Source organism: Lactuca sativa, chromosome 1, assembly GCF_002870075.4.
Source record: "Lactuca sativa cultivar Salinas chromosome 1, Lsat_Salinas_v11, whole genome shotgun sequence".
NCBI classification, from domain to species: domain Eukaryota; kingdom Viridiplantae; phylum Streptophyta; class Magnoliopsida; order Asterales; family Asteraceae; genus Lactuca; species Lactuca sativa.
Genome location: NC_056623.2, coordinates 49,373,532 through 49,394,033, shown reverse-complemented (window position 1 = coordinate 49,394,033; position 20,502 = coordinate 49,373,532). Strand labels below are relative to the sequence as shown.

The 20,502-nt window shown below is 38.8% G+C and overlaps 1 protein-coding gene across 1 annotated transcript; it reads left to right on the top strand.

Moving 5' to 3' along the window:
- Positions 1-17,383: 17,383 nt before the first annotated feature.
- LOC128127197 (uncharacterized) lies at positions 17,384-18,082 on the top strand. Its single transcript, XM_052765623.1, has one exon. It carries the CDS (start codon positions 17,384-17,386, stop codon positions 18,080-18,082), a length of 699 nt encoding a protein of 232 aa, XP_052621583.1.
- The last annotated feature ends 2,420 nt before the right edge of the window (positions 18,083-20,502 follow it).

Here is a 20,502-nt window from a genome sequence, read left to right as displayed (position 1 = left end):
GCTAGAAATGTCCCATGCAATTGGTAGTAAGGTCTTAATGGATCAATACCATGTATTAAGGACTTTTTGGACGTCTAAAGTCTTAAAGTTTGAGACTTTATGGTTCTGAGATACATTTGGTCAAAGGATCTGGAATTTGGGCTTAAGTGCTTAAGCCATTAAGCACTTATTGGAGTTTTGAATACAATGAGGGTATGCCCTACATAGAGAGTAGTACGCCCCGCATACGCAGTCAACGCAAGGCTCGCGTACGCCCTGCGTAACTCCAGGGTAAGCCCAACGAACACCTTCTATTGGGCTTTTACGATTTGGGCTATCTTTGGGACAGTTTGGCTTGGGCCCTTGCTGGACTTTTTGAATAGAAGTGTCTTGGGCCAATTATGGAAATGGACCTTAGGATGAGGCCCAATTAAAGAGTTGGACCCAATGTGGAAAATTGGGCCAATTATGGGCCTTGTATATTTAGACCTTTGGATCAAGGATTTGGATGGGCCTTGGCACAAATTAGGGAAAGGGTAAAATGGACTATTACCCTATGTTGGGACTTTAGACAAGATTGATATTCCAACTGTTGATTGGTGTTCGTTTATTGTGATAGTTCAGGATTTTCGGTGAGTCAGCAACCGAAGGTTTTCAGTTCGGTTGTAACATCCGGATTCCTAGGTATATTAATTTAATTATTTATTTTTGAGGTTTGCCGAGACGAGTTGGTGCCTCGACTCGTCGAGTAGAGTCGTGACTGGTGACGTGGATTAATGAGCTGATTCGATGAGTCTAAGAGTCGACTCGTCGAGTCAGCACTGCTGAAGGAAACCCTAAATTCTCGGGCCTGTGGCGTATTTAAGGGCACTTATAGCCTCCATTTCGTCTCACCAGAACCCTTACACCCTTAAGAGAAACCCTAACGTCCATAGTGAGCTAGAGTGGTGAGGATAGCTCATCTTGTATTCATTTTGGCTCATTTCCTTGAAGAGGAAGGAATGTTCATCAAAGATCAAGAAGGGAGGGCCAGTAAATCTATTTCTTCTTCATATCAAGCTTCAGATCAACGTAAAAAGCTTTTACCTTTCTTGTAGAATGATTAGATCTCATGTTCTTGAGATTTAGGGCTTGTAACACCTTCTCGATGGGGTTGTGGATGCATCAAGCCCCTTTTTGAGTCTAGACTTCAGATCTGGACCTTGTGAGGTCTAGAGAGTCCAAAAGTTCTGAGCCTTAGTGAATCAACCAAGGAGTTTTGTGTTTTGGAAGCATTAATGGAGTAGTGACGACATATAAAGCAATATATGCCATGCATGGTCATCAAGATCAAACCTTTACGTGACTTTTGGCTATTAGGAGGCTAGATCTAGAGGTTGGAAAGAAAGTAAGATAAATTTGAATGAGTCAACTCGCCAAGTCTAAGAGATGACTCGACGAGTCGAATCGGGTTGCCCCAACGTTCTGGACCTAGTGATAGCTCGTCGAGTTGGGGGTCAACTCGACGAGCCGAGTGAAACCCTAGGAAGAGCTCTGAGGATACGAGTGGACTCGGCGAGTCACAAGAGTGCATTCGGCGAGTCTGATCAACTTTGACCGTTGACTCGTATTGACTTCTGTTGACTTTATGGTTGGGTCAAGAATGAGCATTTGAGACCATGGAGGGGTAAAATGGTTTTTTTCCCATTCCAAGGGTTAGAAAGAGAGTAAGAGAACTTTCGGTGTATTTGAGTAAGAATGGGCTATTGATTAGAGATGCTTATCTAATATTTTAGGCGGAGGCTAGTTCGAGATTTTCGAGTACGTGTCTATTACTTGCTAGCTACGAGGTGAGTCTTCTCACTATACTTTACCTAGAGTGGTAATTATATGCGACCAGAGGGTCGTATGTAACACCCGTAGATCCGGGCTAGTCAATTTAGGGACGATAAGAATCAAAAGTGACTTTTTGATAAAATATTATTTAGAATGAATAATCTTAACTAGGTTGTAGTGGCCGTGACAAGGATTCCGGATATATAAAGAATGCCGAAATCCGAGTTATAACGAAGAAGATATGAGCTGTCGAAGTTTCGTGACGGAATTGGTACGAAACTACGTGACGTAAATATTGAATTTATGATAGTGCGATATTTAGCCTTAGTAATGTAAATGAAAGTCGTACAATACGTTAAACCGAGAGCGTGCATAAAAAGAACGTCTAAATCTGACTTTGTATGAGGAAGTTATGATTTTTCGATGTTTCGACTTAACGATATGCAACTCAAAGTTTGAATATGAGATCGAGTGATTTCTAGCCGAAACAATCTAAATGAGAATCGAAGATCTCGTTAATAGTAGTGCAACGGTAAAAAGACAGAAGAAATCGGACGTCGGATGGAGGAGTTTTGAATTTTTAACGGACTTTTCCTGTCCCGGCCTGTTAAAAATATAATAATAAATATAAAATCAAAACTAGCTGACAGAGTCTAAATGAAAGTTGTAGAGCATAGTCTCACCTACGCGTGGATATAAAGAACGTCAAAAAACAGAGCTCCTATGCGAAAGATATGAATTTTTGAAGTTTGGAAATGCGGAATACGCCCAACATACTCATGGTTCATGGTATGGGTTGGGCCACGTCGCCCTACTCCACCACTCGAGTGCCCTCGGTCCGTAAGCAGTGACGCATTTGGTCTGATCTGCTTAGTATGCCCAGCGTACTCGATGTACGCCCAACTTACTGCTTGTAGAGGGAGTATGCCCAACGTACTCTGAAATTACGCCCATCGTAATCGCAGGGATCAGCCCCTATAAATAGAACTTAAGGGCTGCTGAGTTTTGTTGCTCATTTCTTTCCTCTCACTTCTTATACTCTCTTTTTACATGAAAAATATACCCTTGAATCCCCGGTATCGTCCCGACACCCGAAGCAAGTCCCGAAGCCCCGAAGATCCCGAAAAATAGAGTTGTCTAGCCGAAACTCTTCCCTCGAGAAGCCCGGTTTTTGGAAGATATCCCGGTTTCATCGAAGATTATTATTTTAAGAGTCGTAGTGTTGTCCGAGCATCGTCTTATCATGTGAGTGCATAGTCCCTTTCATGAACATGATTTTAATACAAGTATTGTTTGAATGTATTAAGTATATGTTTTGTGTGAGTTATTTGATGATGTCGGAATTATGTGTTAAAGAACATACCTGATTTTTTTTATGATAACTTAGCTTAAAGAGTAAACCTAAGGTTTGTTATAATGGTTATGGGGTAGTATCTCTTTGTGAGTACGAGCGAGATATATACGGAGAATAGAACTTTAAAATATGTCATTGATCCGGAAGCATGGATTAGACATAGTTATTCGTCCCTAGTCCGAGAGTATGTATTGGAATTAGTTAATTGTCATTAATCCGGGAGTATGGATTAAGACATAGTCAGTTGTACTTAGTCCGGGAGTATGGACAGGACATAGAATCTGTCATTAGTCTGGGAGTATGGATTTAGACATGGACCAATTATCCCTTATCCGGGAGTATGAAATGGACACAATTATGGACTCAAGAACATGGATTAGATCCGGGAGTAAGAGTTAGAATTTGAGATCCATGGGTATGGATAGTCTCGTTGAGAGGATTGACGGTGTGGGGTAAGAGTTGGTTATATATATATATATATATATATATATATATACACACACACACACACACACACAAACACAAAAAATTTTATATTATGCGAATTCTAAATTATATATATATATATATATATATATTATAACATTGTGGGATTGAAATCCTTATGTACTCACCAGGTTTTCCAAACCTAACCCATTCAGTATTCTTTGTATCATAGGTAGTGGCACAAGAGCATAAGTTGGTTGACATGACGAGAGATTTTGGATTATAGATCAGTAGTTATAAATAACTATTGTAAGGTCTATTTATACTGTTTATGCTTTTGGTTTGTATTGGAACATGACATCCCAAGATTTTGTTATTTAATGAACATACATTTCTTTAAAGAAATGTTTTGATAAATTCCTATCACGTTTTGTTTTGGGAACAAATTCCGCAACAGTTATCTTTAAACGATTACTCTGATTTTAAAACAAAGCATAAACAAATCGTCTTTTCTCGCTGTGAAGTTTGGGGATGTCACATCGTATGTGCTTGCTTGACTTATGCATCTTCTGTGTAATATGTGCTATCTATTATATTATGTGATACTTAGACCGGATTGTAGGGTTCAACGAGCTATGAGACCGGAGGGTCCTCACTTAGACCGAACCGGAGGGTCCAACGAGCTATGGGACTAGAGGGTCCCACTGAGACACATTGACCGGAGGGTCTTACAGAGCTATAGCCTTGAGTGGCTAATTATTTGTGTAACGCCCCGTTCTTAAAATATCTATTCATGGGTTCCCGAGATCAAGAGTAAGGGCGTTTTGGTCTTTTATGGGCAATGGGTTTTATCCAAGAAGGTTTCGGACCGGTGTATGTTGATAGAAGCATAGGGTTTCTCGCCACCTTTACGTGGATATAAAGTTCATCGGGAACGGGCTTAGAATAGAGGAGTTATGGCATTTCGAAGATATTGTCAGTTATAGCCCTTAATGGGAAAAGTTGATAAGGAAGGCCAAGTATGAGAATGGGACACGCTGGGTATGACCAACGTAGGCTGGGTTACGCCCAACGTAATTGGGTAAATGAACACGAGTCTATGGGGGGCGTACGCCCAACGTACTAGATGTATGCTCAACGTACGTCCAGAGTCTTCAAACCCTAATTTGAGGGTGAGCCACTATATAAGGAACATAATGGCTCAAACCCTAGCCTCATTATCAGTCTCCCCAACCTCAGAGAAACCCTAGAACGCCTCACCCTTCCTTTTTGTGAGATCTTGACCTTGGGAAGCTCATTTTGGAGGTTTAAGCTTGGAAGAGGAAAAGAGGAAGTTGTCAAAGAAGGACTTGGGAAGTTAGAGCTTTTAGATCTGGAATAACATCATCTTCTGGAGCCCTTTTGAGGTATAAAGTCTCTTGCTTGACATTTATCTTGTGTGGATCTTGGTGTTATGAAGTTTTGACATCTTTCTTGTCCTAAAAGCCTCATCTTGATGCATGATTCGAGTTGGTTGAGATTAGATGTCCTTTTAGACCTTATGAGAGGTTTTGAGTACGAAAAATGAGGTCCCAAGGGCTTTGGTTGTCTCATATGTGATATAGATGGGCCTTAATGGATTAAGACCTTGAGTTAAGAGCTTTATGGACGTCCCAAGTGATAAAGTTTGAGACTTTTTGGATCCTAGGCATGTTTGGTCGATGGATCTGAAGTTTGGGCTTAAGAGCTTAAGCCATTAAGGACTTATGAGGACTTTGAGTTCAGCGGGTTTACGCCCCGCGTAAAGTGATGTATGCCCATCGTACTCACCATTCTGCCTGTACGCTTAGCGTACATGGGAGGTATGCCCCGCGTACTCTGTCTGCATGGATCATGAGTTTTTGGGCCGTGGTTTGGGGCATGTTTGGGTATTTGAGCCTTAGTGGGACATCAGAAATCATATTTTATGGACCAAGGATTATATTGTGGGCTTAGGTTGATGCCCATTAAGGGATTGGGCCAAATGTAGCAAATTGGGCCATTGGTGGGTCACTAGTGGGCTTGAGAAGCTTACCTAGTGTTGGGCCCTTCATATTCTAGTGTTGGGCCTTAGTCTTGGACCAGTTTGAGTTAAGGGCAAATTGGTCAATTTACCCCTTGGAAGGATATTGTGCTTGTGCTAATTGTTATGTTGCTGCTTTGGATAGTTCGGGATTTTTGGTGAGACAGTGGTTCAGGCATCTGCTTCTTCAGTCAGAGTTTCGGCAGTTGCGAGGTGAGTTATCCTCACTATATCGACAGGGTCTACGGAACCAAGGCCGGACCTTTATCGGATTGTAATCCGGGTATCGTTGTTATGTTATTTCTTGCTTTGTTTGCATTCTGGTAGTTAGGATGGTATATGCTAGTGACCGGTTAGGTCGATATCCTGGTTAGGATGATGTTATGTTATGTGATCTGCTAGATCGGTTTGATTATATGTGAATTGTTATATGACTGAATGTTTATGTGCACATGGTTGTTGGACTGGAGTTGGGTTGAGGCGGGTCCTGCTCTGTGCTGTAGGCCAACATACCCAGGGCGAACCGGTTATCCCGAAGGCCCAACAAGCGGTCCGGATAGGCTGTAGGCCCCAAGAGGGCGGACCAGATGTGCCGAGGCTCGGAGAGTGGACCAGGCATAATGAAGGCCCGGTGCGGGCGGACCAATCATAATGTAGACTCAGAGAGTGGACCAGGTGGATTGAAGGCCCTGTACGGGCGGACCAATCGCACTGTAGAATCGATGTATATGGCTAGACTCGGAGGGTGGACCAGGTGGACTGAAGGCCCGGTACGGCGGACCAGTCACACCGTAGACCCGAAGTGCATGGCTGTTCTATGTTCTGTTATGATATGGCACGTTATGTGTATGGTATATGTGGTTGGTATTTTAGGGGTATCTCACTAAGCTTTCGGGCTTACAGTTGTGGTTTAAATGTTTCAGGTACTTCAGGAGACCGTGGCAAGGCAAATGCATGATCGTACCGCTCCTCGTGTTTATGTGTTTATGATATGGTTCTGGGAAATACTCTGATAATAATTGTATTGAAAACCTTTTTGTAATAACTTTATGAAATTGGGTTGTTTTTGAAAAGTTTAAATTGGTTGGAATTTTATGGTCATTACAATTTGTGCATGATATTTTAGGGAACTCACTAAGCTTCGTGCTTATCGTGTTATGTGTTATGTGTTTCAGATACTTCCGAGGATCGCGGGAAGGCACCGACTTGATTGTACACACACATCTGAGCTGGAGTTATATTTATTTTGGATCCTGGATTTGTGACAAACGATTTTTGAAAAATGTACTGATATTTGATACTTGAGGTTTTTGGTGAAATGTGATATGTGTTTGGAAAATGGAAAAATTTGGTTTGGAAATTTACGTCGTTACATCAGTTCGGCATTGTAAGGTGAGTTTCCTCACTATGTTAACAGGGTCGAAGGAACCAAGGCCGACCCTTTTGGATTATTATCCTGGTTATCGTATGATGCTATGTGTAGTGATCTGTTAGATCTGTATCCTAGTGTATAGGATGATGCTATGATTGATGATCTGTTAGGCCTGTATGATTATTGTATGTGCTAGCTAGCGTTTGATATTTATGTGATGATGTGATTGCGGGTGGGTTGAGGCGGTCCTGCTTTGTGCTCTAGGCCAACAGACCCAGGGCAGCCCGGATAGACTGAAGGCCCATTGGGGCGTACCAGTTAGGCCGAAGGCCCGGAGAATGGTCCAGACAGGCTGAAGGCCTGATGAGGCGGTCCAGACATGCTAAAGGTTCTGAGAGTGGGCTATATAGACTGAAGGCCCGATGAGGCGGTCCAATCATGCTGAAGACTCTATATGCATACTATTTGTATATGATATTGTTCTGTTATATGGCGTTGGTATTTTGGGGGAACTCACTAAGCTACGGGCTTACAGCTGTGGATATTGTTTCAGGTACTTCAGATGACCGCAGGAAGGCGAAGGCTTGATCCTGCACCTCCTCACATTTTATGTCATGATTTATGGGATTCTCTGATGTTATATTATTTTGAAAACAATTTGTAAACAATGAATGTTTTGGGATATTTAAAAAGTTTAATTTTTCATGAATTTTACAGATGTTACAATAACATAACAATGGGCCGATATTGGTGCCTTCGACCCGCAAATACTGTGAGGAGACTCACCTGAAATATTCAACAGAATCCCAACAACTACCGTAGCAACATAACATCCAACCCAAGCTTCCTAAAGCCAAACCGAAACAAATCCTTAGCCAAATACTTAATTCTACCCAAGTCTGACCTCCAAAAGTCAAACTAGTCAAAAAGTCAACGATCGGCTTAGTCAAAGTCAATGTCATGTTGTGGCCATTCCTTGATCACGTCGTGAGAATGCAACGACAAAACAATCACGATTCTGGATACCGTCATGTAATGAATCATCTTATGTCATGTCGTAACTTTTGGTCAAAAGGCCAAAATCTTCATTAAGTGCTTAATCACTTCAGAACAAGGCCATAACCTCATATCTATATCCTAAATAGCTTCATAATGGACAAAGTGTCCAACTTTATCTATTAGGATGGTCTAAACAACCAAGATCTAGTCTTTTAGTCTCAAAGGGACCAAGAATGCATCTTTCTCAGCTAAATCCATTAAGTCCAAGTCTTCAACCTTCATATCTGAATAAACATAATGTTTAGATGGATAAAGTTTCCAACTTTATCCATAATAAGGTCTCACGCTTTCAAGATCTAAACTCTAGTATACCAAAATGAACTAAATGGACAAAAGAACTTGCATGACTGAAAGGGAAGGGAAAATATCAAAACTTTCCTAGTCCATGAGGTCCAAGAAAACATTCTAAACTGATCAAAAGGTGTTGGAGTCCATATCTGAAACATACAATGTTCTTGGAACCTTGGAGAGTAATAAATTTGCAAATTTTATTCCCAAATCTGACTCAAAATTCATTAAAATGGACCAAATTTACCAATTGTCGAATCAAGTGAAACCTTGTTCGTTGTTGAAGGTTTTTCATACATGTTAGATAGTGAATTGATCAACTCATGAGTAGTTTTCACATTGACAATGTTGTAAGTTACATTCTTTGCCAAGGATAATCTCACCACACCAAGTGCCTTCCAATCTAACAACTCCCAATCTTCCTGCTCATTTCTTCAGGTTTACTTTTGGAAACTAGTTCATGTAAATTCTTCTGGTGGAGGTAGTATTCGATTTGCATTTTCCAGAAACCGAAATCGTTCCCATTAAATTTGTCGATCTTAACTCTCCCGTCTTTATCCATGGCTCTGGTACCATTTTGTTGGGTGACAAAAAAACAAGTTAAGCACTTCAGACAAGTATCAAAACAAACTTCGGTGAACTTGATGAAATAAAACTTTTGAAAATGTAAATCAAGTGAACACAATATTTAACGTGGTTCAGTCGAGGTGACCTACATCCACGGGCGAATGAGAGAGAAAGAGAGAAAAAGAGAGAGAGAGAGAGAGAGAGAGAGGGATAGAGAAAGAAAGAGAGAAAGAGGATTTTATTAACTTCCAATAACAATTACAATCACACATAAATGTTACACCTCACTTGAGCTCTCAAAACAAAAGAATCTCTCTTGCTTACTAACTGCTCCAAATGAGTGCTCTCAACCTCATAATGATTACTCTCTTGAAAATTTATACACACACATAATGATTAAGATATGAGCCTATTTATACTTTAAGGATCATACCTAAAACCCTAGTGGGCCAAACCTATTGGACCATAGGCCCATGAATGGTGACAGCCAATCATATTATGCCATGCAACACCTTCTGGAACATTCATCCATGTCATACAAACCATGAGTATCAGCAACACACATGATGGAGCACCTTGTGCCATAGTGGAGCATCATGATGTACAAGTGGCGCATTATGCACACTAATGGTCCAACATCCATAATGGTGGCACAATATGGTGTAACCCTTGAGCAATGCCAACTTTTGATCATCATTGAACAATCTTGAGCATCATAGAGGACTTCATTGCATACTTGACTCATCAAGGAACCAAAATGGTGCATCTTGCACCATAATGGCGCAACATGTGCATGGATGGCGCAACATGCATCAAGTATGGCGCAAGAACTTCTAGGTTGGAGCAAGATCACTACCTTGGCGCAACAGGAACATGCATGGCATAACAAGTCCCTGCATGGCCAAGAACATACCTCATGGCACACAAGGAACCCCTCATGTCGCACGAGGGAGCATCATGATGCAAGAATGAATACCATGGCGCGACAACATCCTTCTTCGCACATCCATTTATCATATGGCGCAAATAGGTCCCCTTGTTGCTCCATATCACTCCCAAGTGCTCCAAACCTCTTCCATGTGCTCCAAACCCCCCTCCATGTGATCCATTTCTTTGGAAATTGATCCATCCTTTGTTAGATGATCTATACCCTTCTCAGATGATCCGTTCCTTTGTCACATGCTCTATGAACCTCAAGTTCTCCATTGGGTTCTAAGTGATCTAGATGAGCTCAAAATGCTTCATCCAAGTGCTCCACTTGATTCTAAGTGCTCCATGTTGGACAAGAATTCATAACTGAACAATTAATTTATTTGAGAAAAGAATTAAAGAAGCAAACAACGAGAAGACAAGAAACTTGAGACAGAGATAAAGACAATATATATACAAAGAGACCGTGATCGCTGCCCACCAACATCTCATTCATGATTATTTTGATGAAAATGCTATTTTGAGTTGTCATGGTTTAGTTTTTTGTTTTGATTTAATAGAAATTTTAGTTTAAAAAAAGGGAAAATAATACAAAAGTCACTAAGTTTACATCAAAATTCTAATTTGATATTGTGTTCTTTTATGCCTCAAATTTGATAATGTGTTTTTTAATTTGTTACAATAATGACCACTTGATTGGTCAAACCGGTTGCTTGCTGACGTGTTATGACATCCCCATTTTCACGGCCAGAAAAGAACGATTTGTTTATATGCTTATTTAAAAATCAAGTATCCTTTTTGAAAAATAGTATTACGGAATTTGTTCCCAGAAAACATGATAAAGATGTTATCAAAGCATTTCCGAAGAAATGTATTTTTATTTAAAACATTGAGATGTCATCGTCAATATAGAAACATAAGCATAAAGAAATATTACAAGCCTTATAGTAATTAAACCAGTGACCTAATACTCCTTGAATCTCTCAACATAATGTATCTTTCATATATCCACCCATGATACAATAAATTGAGTCAGTCAGATTGAGAAACCTGGTGAGCACATAAAAATTTCAATCCCACAATGTTATATATATATATATATATATATATATATATATATATATAGAACTCGCAATATACAACTTTACCTAATCCATACTCCCGGATCAGGTATGTCTAATCCATGCTCTCGGATCGATGACAAATGACTATGCCCATTCCATACTCTCGAAATGACTATGTCTAATCCATGCTCTCGGATTAATGACAAATGACTATGCTCTCTCCACATTCTCGGACTAAGGACGAATGACTATGTCTAATCCACGCTCTCGGATTAATGGAAAAATTTAAAGTTCTACCCTCCATGTATATGTTACTCGTACTCGTAAGAAGATACTACCCAATAATCCTATTAATAAATTTAGGTTTATTTTGTATCCTAAATTATCATATATTGTCAGATATGCTCTTAACACGTATTTCAGGCAATATCAAATATTTCACAAATAAACATATGTTTAATACTTTAATTAATACTTGTATTAAAATTATGTTCTTGAAAGAGACTATGCACTCACTTGTTAAAGCGACGACTCGAAATTCGGGCAACTCTTCGCTTCTAACAATTGTCTTTTCCGTTGACGAAACTTAGTATTATTATCACAAAATTTTAGTCTAATATTTATTGCGACTAATTATTAGTCTAGATTCATCATTAACTTAAAGTCTACTTTCATGATCTATCAAGTAAGGAACAACCAGGTAGGATCATATTGGAGGTAGGGTCCGTTTGGTATACGAAGTATACTATTTGGAGATCCTACTTTAAACATGTAGCATCCCAGGAATACAGTCTTAAAATTTCGTTTAATTTAATAATAAAAACCATAGTCAATAAACCTCATATAAAAAATCATAAGCAATGTATCTCAAAATACTAAAACAACTGTCAAGTATATCAGAGTATAAACATCCCAGGCTGAACAAATGGTGTGTGCACTGCAATCTTCCCGAGCTCCTATTTTGAAAACTGAGTACCTGAAACCAAAACTAAAAACTGTAAGCACAAAACTTAGTGAGTGATACCTTATTTTATTTCCTTATTTTTATTAGTTTATTTTAGATTTTTAGATCTTTTTATCATTAATGCATTGTATTTTATTTATTTTTCTTTAGTATGGATCGTACCGGATGCTTGTTATGTTGCATGAGATATTTTCTAGGTTTTTCGGTGCTTGTTACGGTTGCGGGTTGATTGGAGACGGGCTTAGTGGGCTCCCGAAGCATTCTTGGGCTTGGCGGAATCAAAGAAGAAGAATTGGGCTTTGAAAGTTATTAGCTTGGATTATTTGGGCTTGTGAAGATGGATCATAAATTTCTAATTTTGGGCTTGGAGCATCCATTTGGTGGCTAAATGATGATCGGTGCAATTCAAATTACATGGACAAGGGGGGGGGGGGGGGACCAAAGGAATCTTTGGTAGTGGAAGGGTGGAGTGGCTTGGTGGACCAATGGCAACATAACAACATTTGCGCGAGTGGAATTTTCGTCGCGCGGGTACCCGCGCAACTGCCCAGTTTGGGCATTTTGGTCATTTGGCTCACCATAACTCTTAGGGATCAGATCTAGAGGCTCATTGACGATTTTTCCACCATTGGAGACCTGCAAGAGGCGATTTTGGGAGCTAAAAATCATTTCCTTTCATCTTTCCAAATGTTAGGTAGTTTCTTTATGCAATTAGATTATTTTTCTTGTTACTTTGTTGCCATGAGTGGCTAATACTCTTATTTGGTTGACTTTGGCTGAAAACCAATGAATGTTTGTGGGTTTTGAAGGATTTATGTTGATTATCAATTTATTCCATGTTTATGATTCTAGTTTGCAATTCTTATGCTTATTTGATGCTTTGATCATGAGCTTAGTATTTGATTGAGCAATGGTTGATTTATTTCATTGATTTTGCATTGGATCATTGAGTTTATCTAGAACAAAGGCTTTATGATGGTAGAAATCATCTCTAGCTTATGAATCATATCTCCTTTATGGATGTGTAAGCATTTGACATCCTCTAGGAATTGGGGATCCCTTCATTCTTAAGGCTAATTGATTTCTTGGGATTAATTGCTTCAATTGAGCCTTGATTTTAATTAAGAAGGTGTGTTGTGGGCTTCCCCAACCTCCATACTACCTATGAGGAATCTTGGCATATCATGCTTCATGATTGCTATAACCAATTTGGGATGAAGGATAAGCTTTGTATTAGATCCTAATGATAAACACACAAAAGTTCATTGTGTTGAATTGCCTTAGTTAACCAATTATTTCCAACCTTTGAGCATCTCATCAACTTGCTTAATTGCAAGGTTTTTAGTTATTCAATCATTTTAGTTTTCAAGTAATCAAACACCCCCTTTTTAGTTTAATTGTAGTTAGTTAGATTAATTTCACTAGTTCTATTGAATTGCATTGGTAATTAAATACAACCATTTCCCCGAGGATCGATACCCCTTTTTACCATTATATTACGTTTATTTACCAATCAAAGGGTGTAATTTGCTTGATGGGCTTGACATCCCATCAAGTTTTGGTGCCGTTGCCGAGGAAATTGGTTATTGTTATTTGATTGTTTATGCCTAGGTCTACAAGAACCGGTGAACTACTCTACAATCCGGAAATTGAAAAAGAAGCAAAAAAGATTGAAAAAGTTATCCAAACAAGCAAAGCAACAACAAATCGTTCAAGCTTCTTCCTCTTCTCCACTAATCAACATAGAAGATCAAGTTCATACTTCAAGTGATACCGACACCGAACCGAGTTCTCCAATTGTTGGTCATTCCTTTGAAGACATTCCGTTTGAAAACCACATAGCCATGAATCACACTCCACCTCACAATCCCAATCCAAACCCAATCAATCAAGATGCCAATACCCCACCCCATCAACTAAGACAACAACCACAAGAACCTCTCATTGATATGCCACCTTGGAATCAAGCTGTGACATCCCCAAAATCACGGCCAGAAAAGACCGATTTTGTTTATGCTTTATAAAAATCAGAGTACTTCATTTTATAAAAAGGTTGCGGAATTTGTTCCCAGAAAAACATGGTAAATACGTTATTAAAACATTTTCGAGGAAACGTATTTATTTCATTTTAAAACGTTTGGGATGTCATCGTTAATACCGAAACATAAGCATAAACAGAACTTACAATGATTTACACTAGTGATCTATATCTCTTTAAATCTCTGAGTGTAATGTCACTTCACTTCGTCACCTGTGATATACATAAACTGAGTGGGTCAGGTTGGGAAACCTGGTGAGTACATAGGGTTTTCAACCCACAATAATATAATTGTTATGTTTAATCATCAAACAATTTACCCCATTACCCATCCCCGTTATCTTCTTTACTCTTAAGGATTTAACCTAAGAGTCATCTATCCTGCATTCGTTTATTCCGAAGTCCCTTACTTCCAGGGTTATAGGACTGACACTAAATCCATAGCTGCCGATGTTCGTTCGTAAAGCACTAATTCCATAGCTGCTATATCCTACTCATCAGGTACTAAATCCATAGCTACCGGTGTTCAACAGGTACTAAGTCCATAGCTACCAGCGTCTGACTAATAGGTACTAAGTCCATAGCTACCAATTTCTAACAGGTACTAAATCCATAGCTACCAACGTCTAACTGGTACTAAGTCCATAGCTACCGATGTTTGTCCCATAGGCACTAAGTCTATAGCTGCCAATGTATACTCACGTCATCTTCTATCTCTCATCATTCATCTACCCATCTCATACCCAACATATTCGTATTTATAAAATACGTATACAGTTTAAATCCTTTAAAACATGTATAAAACGTTCATCCAACATAGACAGCATGTATTCAGATAATATGTACACATAGCACGTAGTTTATATAAAATACTTCATATCTATGTGTAAGATGAAAGGGACTATGCACTCACCTGAGTAGGTGGTGACTCAGTACTCGGACAGCGCTTCGATACTCTCAAAACGATATTCCTTCGATAAAACCTAGTACCAATACCACTAGGGTTTAGTTTAACGATAACCGCGACAAATTCATTAGTCCGAGTATTATTAAGTGTTAATAATACTCGATATAATTCATTTTAATAGCCCAAATAATTATTTTAAGGACCTAATAACATTTCTATAATTATATGAAAGCTATATTAAAAATTGCGTAAGCGTAGCACACTTACAGCGAATTTTATCGAAAACCGGGACCTAATTGGAGCAGCATTTCGAAACCGAAAACCTCCTTTTTCTCGGGACTCCGGGAGCCTCGGGGCTTCCCTAGGGTGCTAGGGAGGTTCCCTAGGGTTTGGGGATGTTTAGAACACTTAGAGAGAGAAAGAAGTTAGAGAGAGAGTGAAGAAAGGTGTGAAAAATGAAGGAAAATCGGCCCCCTTTTATAGCCCTGCGAGGCCTCGGTACGCTGGGCGTACCTCGGACCTACGCGGGGCGTAGTCATCGGATAAGAGCTCCAGCGAGGTTCCAGCTGTCTCTCACTCGGAATAGATCAGGGCGAGGGTACGCGGCGCGTACTGGCTTCGGACGCGGGGCTTAAGCGAGGGCGACGTGTTCTTCATCCGAAGCGAGATCTGATCAGCGATGGACGGCCCACAATGCGCCACGTCATCAGCTCCTTATCAGCCTTCGCAAATTGCATTCTCGACTTCTAAAAATCATAACTTTCACATACGAGCTCCGTTTTCGACGTTCTTTATATCCACGCGAAGGTGGGAACGTACTCTACAACTTTCGTTTAGACTTCGTCGGCTAATTTTGGCTTGATTTTAAATTTTATATTATTAACGGGCCGGGACACGATTTGGTCCGTCAAATCCTCATAACTTCTTCATCCGACATCCGTTTTCGCCCATCTTTTTCTCGTTACGCTACTCTCAACGAGATCTTCGATTCTCGTTTAGGTCGTGTCAGCTAAAAACTGCTCGATCAAATATTCGAATTTCGGGCTGTACACTGCTAGTCCGAAACTTCGAAAAATCATAACTTCTTCATACGGAGTCAGATTTGGGCGTTCTTTTTATCGATGTTCTTAGTTTAACATATTCTACGACTTCCGTTTAGATCGCTAAGGCTAAATCTCGCTCTATCGTAAATTCATTATTTACGCTTTCCGGTATCGTGCCGGTTCTGTCGCGAAACTTCGACGGGTCATAACTTCTTCGTTATAACTCGGATTTCGACGTTCTTTATATGTATGGAAACCTTGTGACATACTCTAAAACTTGGTTAAGATTATTTATTCTAAATAATCTTTTGTCGAAAAGTCGTTTTCGACCCTTATTGCCTCTAATTTGACTAGCCCGGATCTACGGGCGTTACACAAGCCCCTCCTCAAAACCAACCCAATTATCAACCACCACCAAAACTACAAAACCAACACTTCCACCAAAACAACCAACCTCAAAACAATGCTTTTCAAGTTCAAAAAGTACATTACCCAAATCAACCCAATTACCAACACCCTCCAATGTACGAAAACCTAATGTACCCACAACAACAACCTCCTTACAACCAATACCCTAACTACCAACCTCACCCACCACCAATCTACAATCCCCAACAATACCCATATCCACCTTATCATCAACCACCCAATTACTTGCAACAAAATCCCAACAACCCCAATCCACCCAATCCTCCTCAAGAGTTGACACTTAGACAAATGATGGAAACGGATGTTACTCATACACCTCTTGCTATTGTTTATCCCGCAAACCGCCAAGGAATTGAATTGAAGTCAAGTTTCATACATCAACTTACCAAGTTCCATGGTTTGGATAGAGAAGATCCTCAAAGGCATTTGAAGTCCTTTCACATGATATGTGTTAGCATGTTGCCCGACAATGTGACATTGGATGATTTCAAGTTAACCGCATTCCCGCTCACCTTGGAAGATAAAGCTAGAGAGTGGTTATTCAACTTACCACCTGGATCTATTCACACATGGGAAGAGTTACTCAAGGCCTTCAATAGCAAATTCTATCCCACCTCCCGCATTTCAAGTCAAAGAAGTGACATTTTGGGGATTCTTCAAGGAGAAAATGAAACATTTCATGATTTTTAGGAGCGCTTCAATAATTTGTGTACAAGTTGTCCTCAACACAATATACCCGAACAACTACTTCTTCAACAATTTTATGAGGGTATGAATGAAAAAGATCGGAGGATGATTGATGCTTCAAGTGGTGGTGACATCTTCAACAAAACCCCTCACGAGATCCGATTACTTTTTGGTACCATTTCTCAAAATCAAAGGAATTTTGGGACTCGAAATGACATGAAGAGAAATTCTACACAAGTGGTTGGTGAAGTTAGCAACACTCAACACTTGGAATCAAAGCTCTTGGATTTAACTAATGTGTTAAGTCAAATGGTGGTGGGAAGTGGTCAACAATTGATGGTATGTGGTATTTGTGCAATGACGGGCCATTATACGGATAAGTGTCCCACACTTGGAAGTGAACCGGGAGATGTGAATGCAATGGGCGGATATCAAGATCAACCAAGACCCATGGGATTTCAAAACAATCTCAAACCAAATTGGAGGAATAACCAAAACAACCCTTATCCACCAAAGCAAAATCCACCAAATCTTTTGATGAGACCTCAACATCCACAATACCCCTCTCAAAAACCTCCATATCCACAAACTTCTTATAACTCTCCAAATTACCAACAACCTCCACAACAAGGCCAATCAAGTGGTAACCATCAAATGAGCCTTCAAGAACTCGTTACTTCTCTTGCTCAAAGCCAAAGCCAGTTTCAACAAGAGACCAATAATACCTTCTCAAACATTCAAGCACAAATCGGAGACTTGGCCACCGCTCTCAACAAGATGGAACAAAGGGGAAAAATTCCACCTCAAACCGAGAAGAACCCCAATGTGAGTGCAATAACTTTGAGAAGTGGGAAAACACTTGGAGAAAGCAACCCTAAAAGAGTTTCAAGAGAAGAAGAAGATGAAGTCATCATGGTTGAACCTTCAAAAGTTGTAGTTCCCCCAAAGGAACCGGTTGTGCCAAACGTTGATCAACCCGACTCTTCCAACAAACCCATCAAACCATTGGTTATACCACCTCCCTTCCCTTCCCGGTTAGCATTTTTCAAGAAGATAGAGGAAGAAAATGAATTATTTGAAACTTTTCGCAAGGTCCAAATCAACATTCTGTTGGATTAGTGTCTAAGTCCATAACTATTTTGGTATATACTTGACCCGATGGTGCATGATCCTTTTGGGTTGCCTTCACCAAAGCAACTTGATAGGATGAATTATGGAGAGAAAGGATTAAATATGATTTATTAATATATTTTGAGAATAATATATTAAAGGAGAAATCATATTGTTTAATTAATATTAGTCAATAATTAATTGGTAATTAGTTTTGTGACTAAAAGAGATTAATTAAACTTAAGGGACTGGAATTGTAATTATAAGATAATTGCAATTGGGCCATGGATTGCCTTATATTAAGGAGTGGACGAATTCTATAGGGAAACCCAAGAAGAAATCGTCCAAGGCATTAAGGAAAGGGATCCATGGGTTGCTTAGGGCTTAAGCATCCAAATTAGGGTTTCCTTGTTAGATAACCCTAATAGCCTCCTATATATATAGATCCCTTTTGACCTAAAAACGTGGCTAAGCATCCTTCTAGGGTTTCACACGTTTTAGGGCAGCCTCCATCCTCTCTCCTCCTCATCCTCTTGCTCTTGGTGTTTGTGAACCATTAGAGGAGTGACATTTGTGACTCTAAGCTTTCTAAAGTCAATACAAGGAGGAATTGGGAATGTTATTGCTACATAACAATCAAGGTAATATCTTAAACCCATTCTTATGTTAATATGATTACTTGTATGCTAGAATTAGGGTTTATAGTCTTGGATAACTTGCATGTACAATAGAGAAACCTAGATCCAAGCATTAGGGTTTGTATGAGCACATAGGATGTTCTTATGACCAAAACCCATCAGTGGTATCAGAGCCTAAATTGGTTTCTATTGTATTGATGCTTTGTATGTTGAAAAAATTCGATTTTTGTGTTTGTGGGGGCTGAACTCGCCGAATTTTTTAGATGAATTCGCCGAGTTCATGCTAACTCGACGAGTCCATGGCTAACTCGACGAATCGGCTGGTCAGAGTGAGGGAAAACCGGGATTTCTTGTTGTTTTTGCTTGAGGATACTTGCCTTATCATATTAGATCAATATAAATCCGATTTTTTGATATATATGACTATATTCTTGATCTAATTGAAGATATTTATCAATTAATAAAATATTTGTTTCCTTATGTGATAATTGATTAATTATTTTGATTAAATTGGTAAATTGTTTTGCAAGAAATTATTAAATAAATCAAATATGGATAATTATGTGATTAACTGTTAATTTAGATTATTTGTTATTTGATCCTTGTGTTATGAAAAGTTTCACATTTCCCCTTTAGGTTTTATAGTTTAAATTTGACCTCAAAAGTTTTGTTGTTTTGAAATTTAAATAGTTGAAACCCTAATGTTTTGAAAAAGGTTTCAAAACTTGCCCTCAAGTTTTGGAATTTAAATTTTGATTAATTGTTTAATTTTGACGTATATTTAAATTCTAAACCCTAATGTTTTGAAATGTTTTAAAACTTGCCCTCAAGTTTTGGAATTTAAAAGTCGATTAAAAGTTTAATTAGGAATGTTAAATTCTAAAACCCTAGTATTGTTTTGAAAAAGTTCAAATCACACCCTTATGGTTTTATTAATTAATTAAGGTGTATAATTAAAAGAGGTTTAATAAATCCATAAAGTTTTTGGTTTAAAATTTAATTGAATTAAAAGTATAATTGTTAAATTTGACCACCTAATATTTTAAAAGTGTAAAATACACCCTATACTATATATATAACATTAAAAGTCTAACATTATATATATATATATATATATATATATATATATATATATATATATATATATATATATATATATATGTATGAGTAAAAGTCAGTCTTACCGTTAGTAGGCCTCATTCACGAAGCTGGTCTATAAGGGGTGTTTAAGGAAATTGCCTATAAAATGGCGATTGAATGGGTATCCACTCTTACCCACCGCACACTTGACTAGTGGAGGGTCGTTAGCCAAACGGGTAGAATAGGACGAAACCTTCCATTATAAATATAATGAAGTATAAAAGTAACTAAATGTTTTCATAAAATTCCCAATCTTAATTACTTAGGCAAAAGTAAATTGATGCAATTCCATGAAATTACACTTTATGCCCTTGCGAAGACGTTAATGGAGCGTGTGTGGTTTACCATCACACTAAATGGTTCTAAGCAAAGGTAGCAAAGGGTGACTCAATGTTTGTCATAGTTCGGTGGAGCGTGTGTGGTTTACCGGCACATTGAATAGGTGACTGTAACATGTGAGGGCACCATGTAAGTTTGCATGGTTATTCACACCCGCTTTGTGATCCTCGGCATCCCAGTCACAAACAAGAGGGGTATATCGAGATTTAAACATGCCATTGAAATGTTCAATGAATCTCAAAGAATCTAGGAGTTTTCATAGAATTAAAACTTAAATTTATTTTTCATTTTTCATGGTGGAAATTAGTGAAT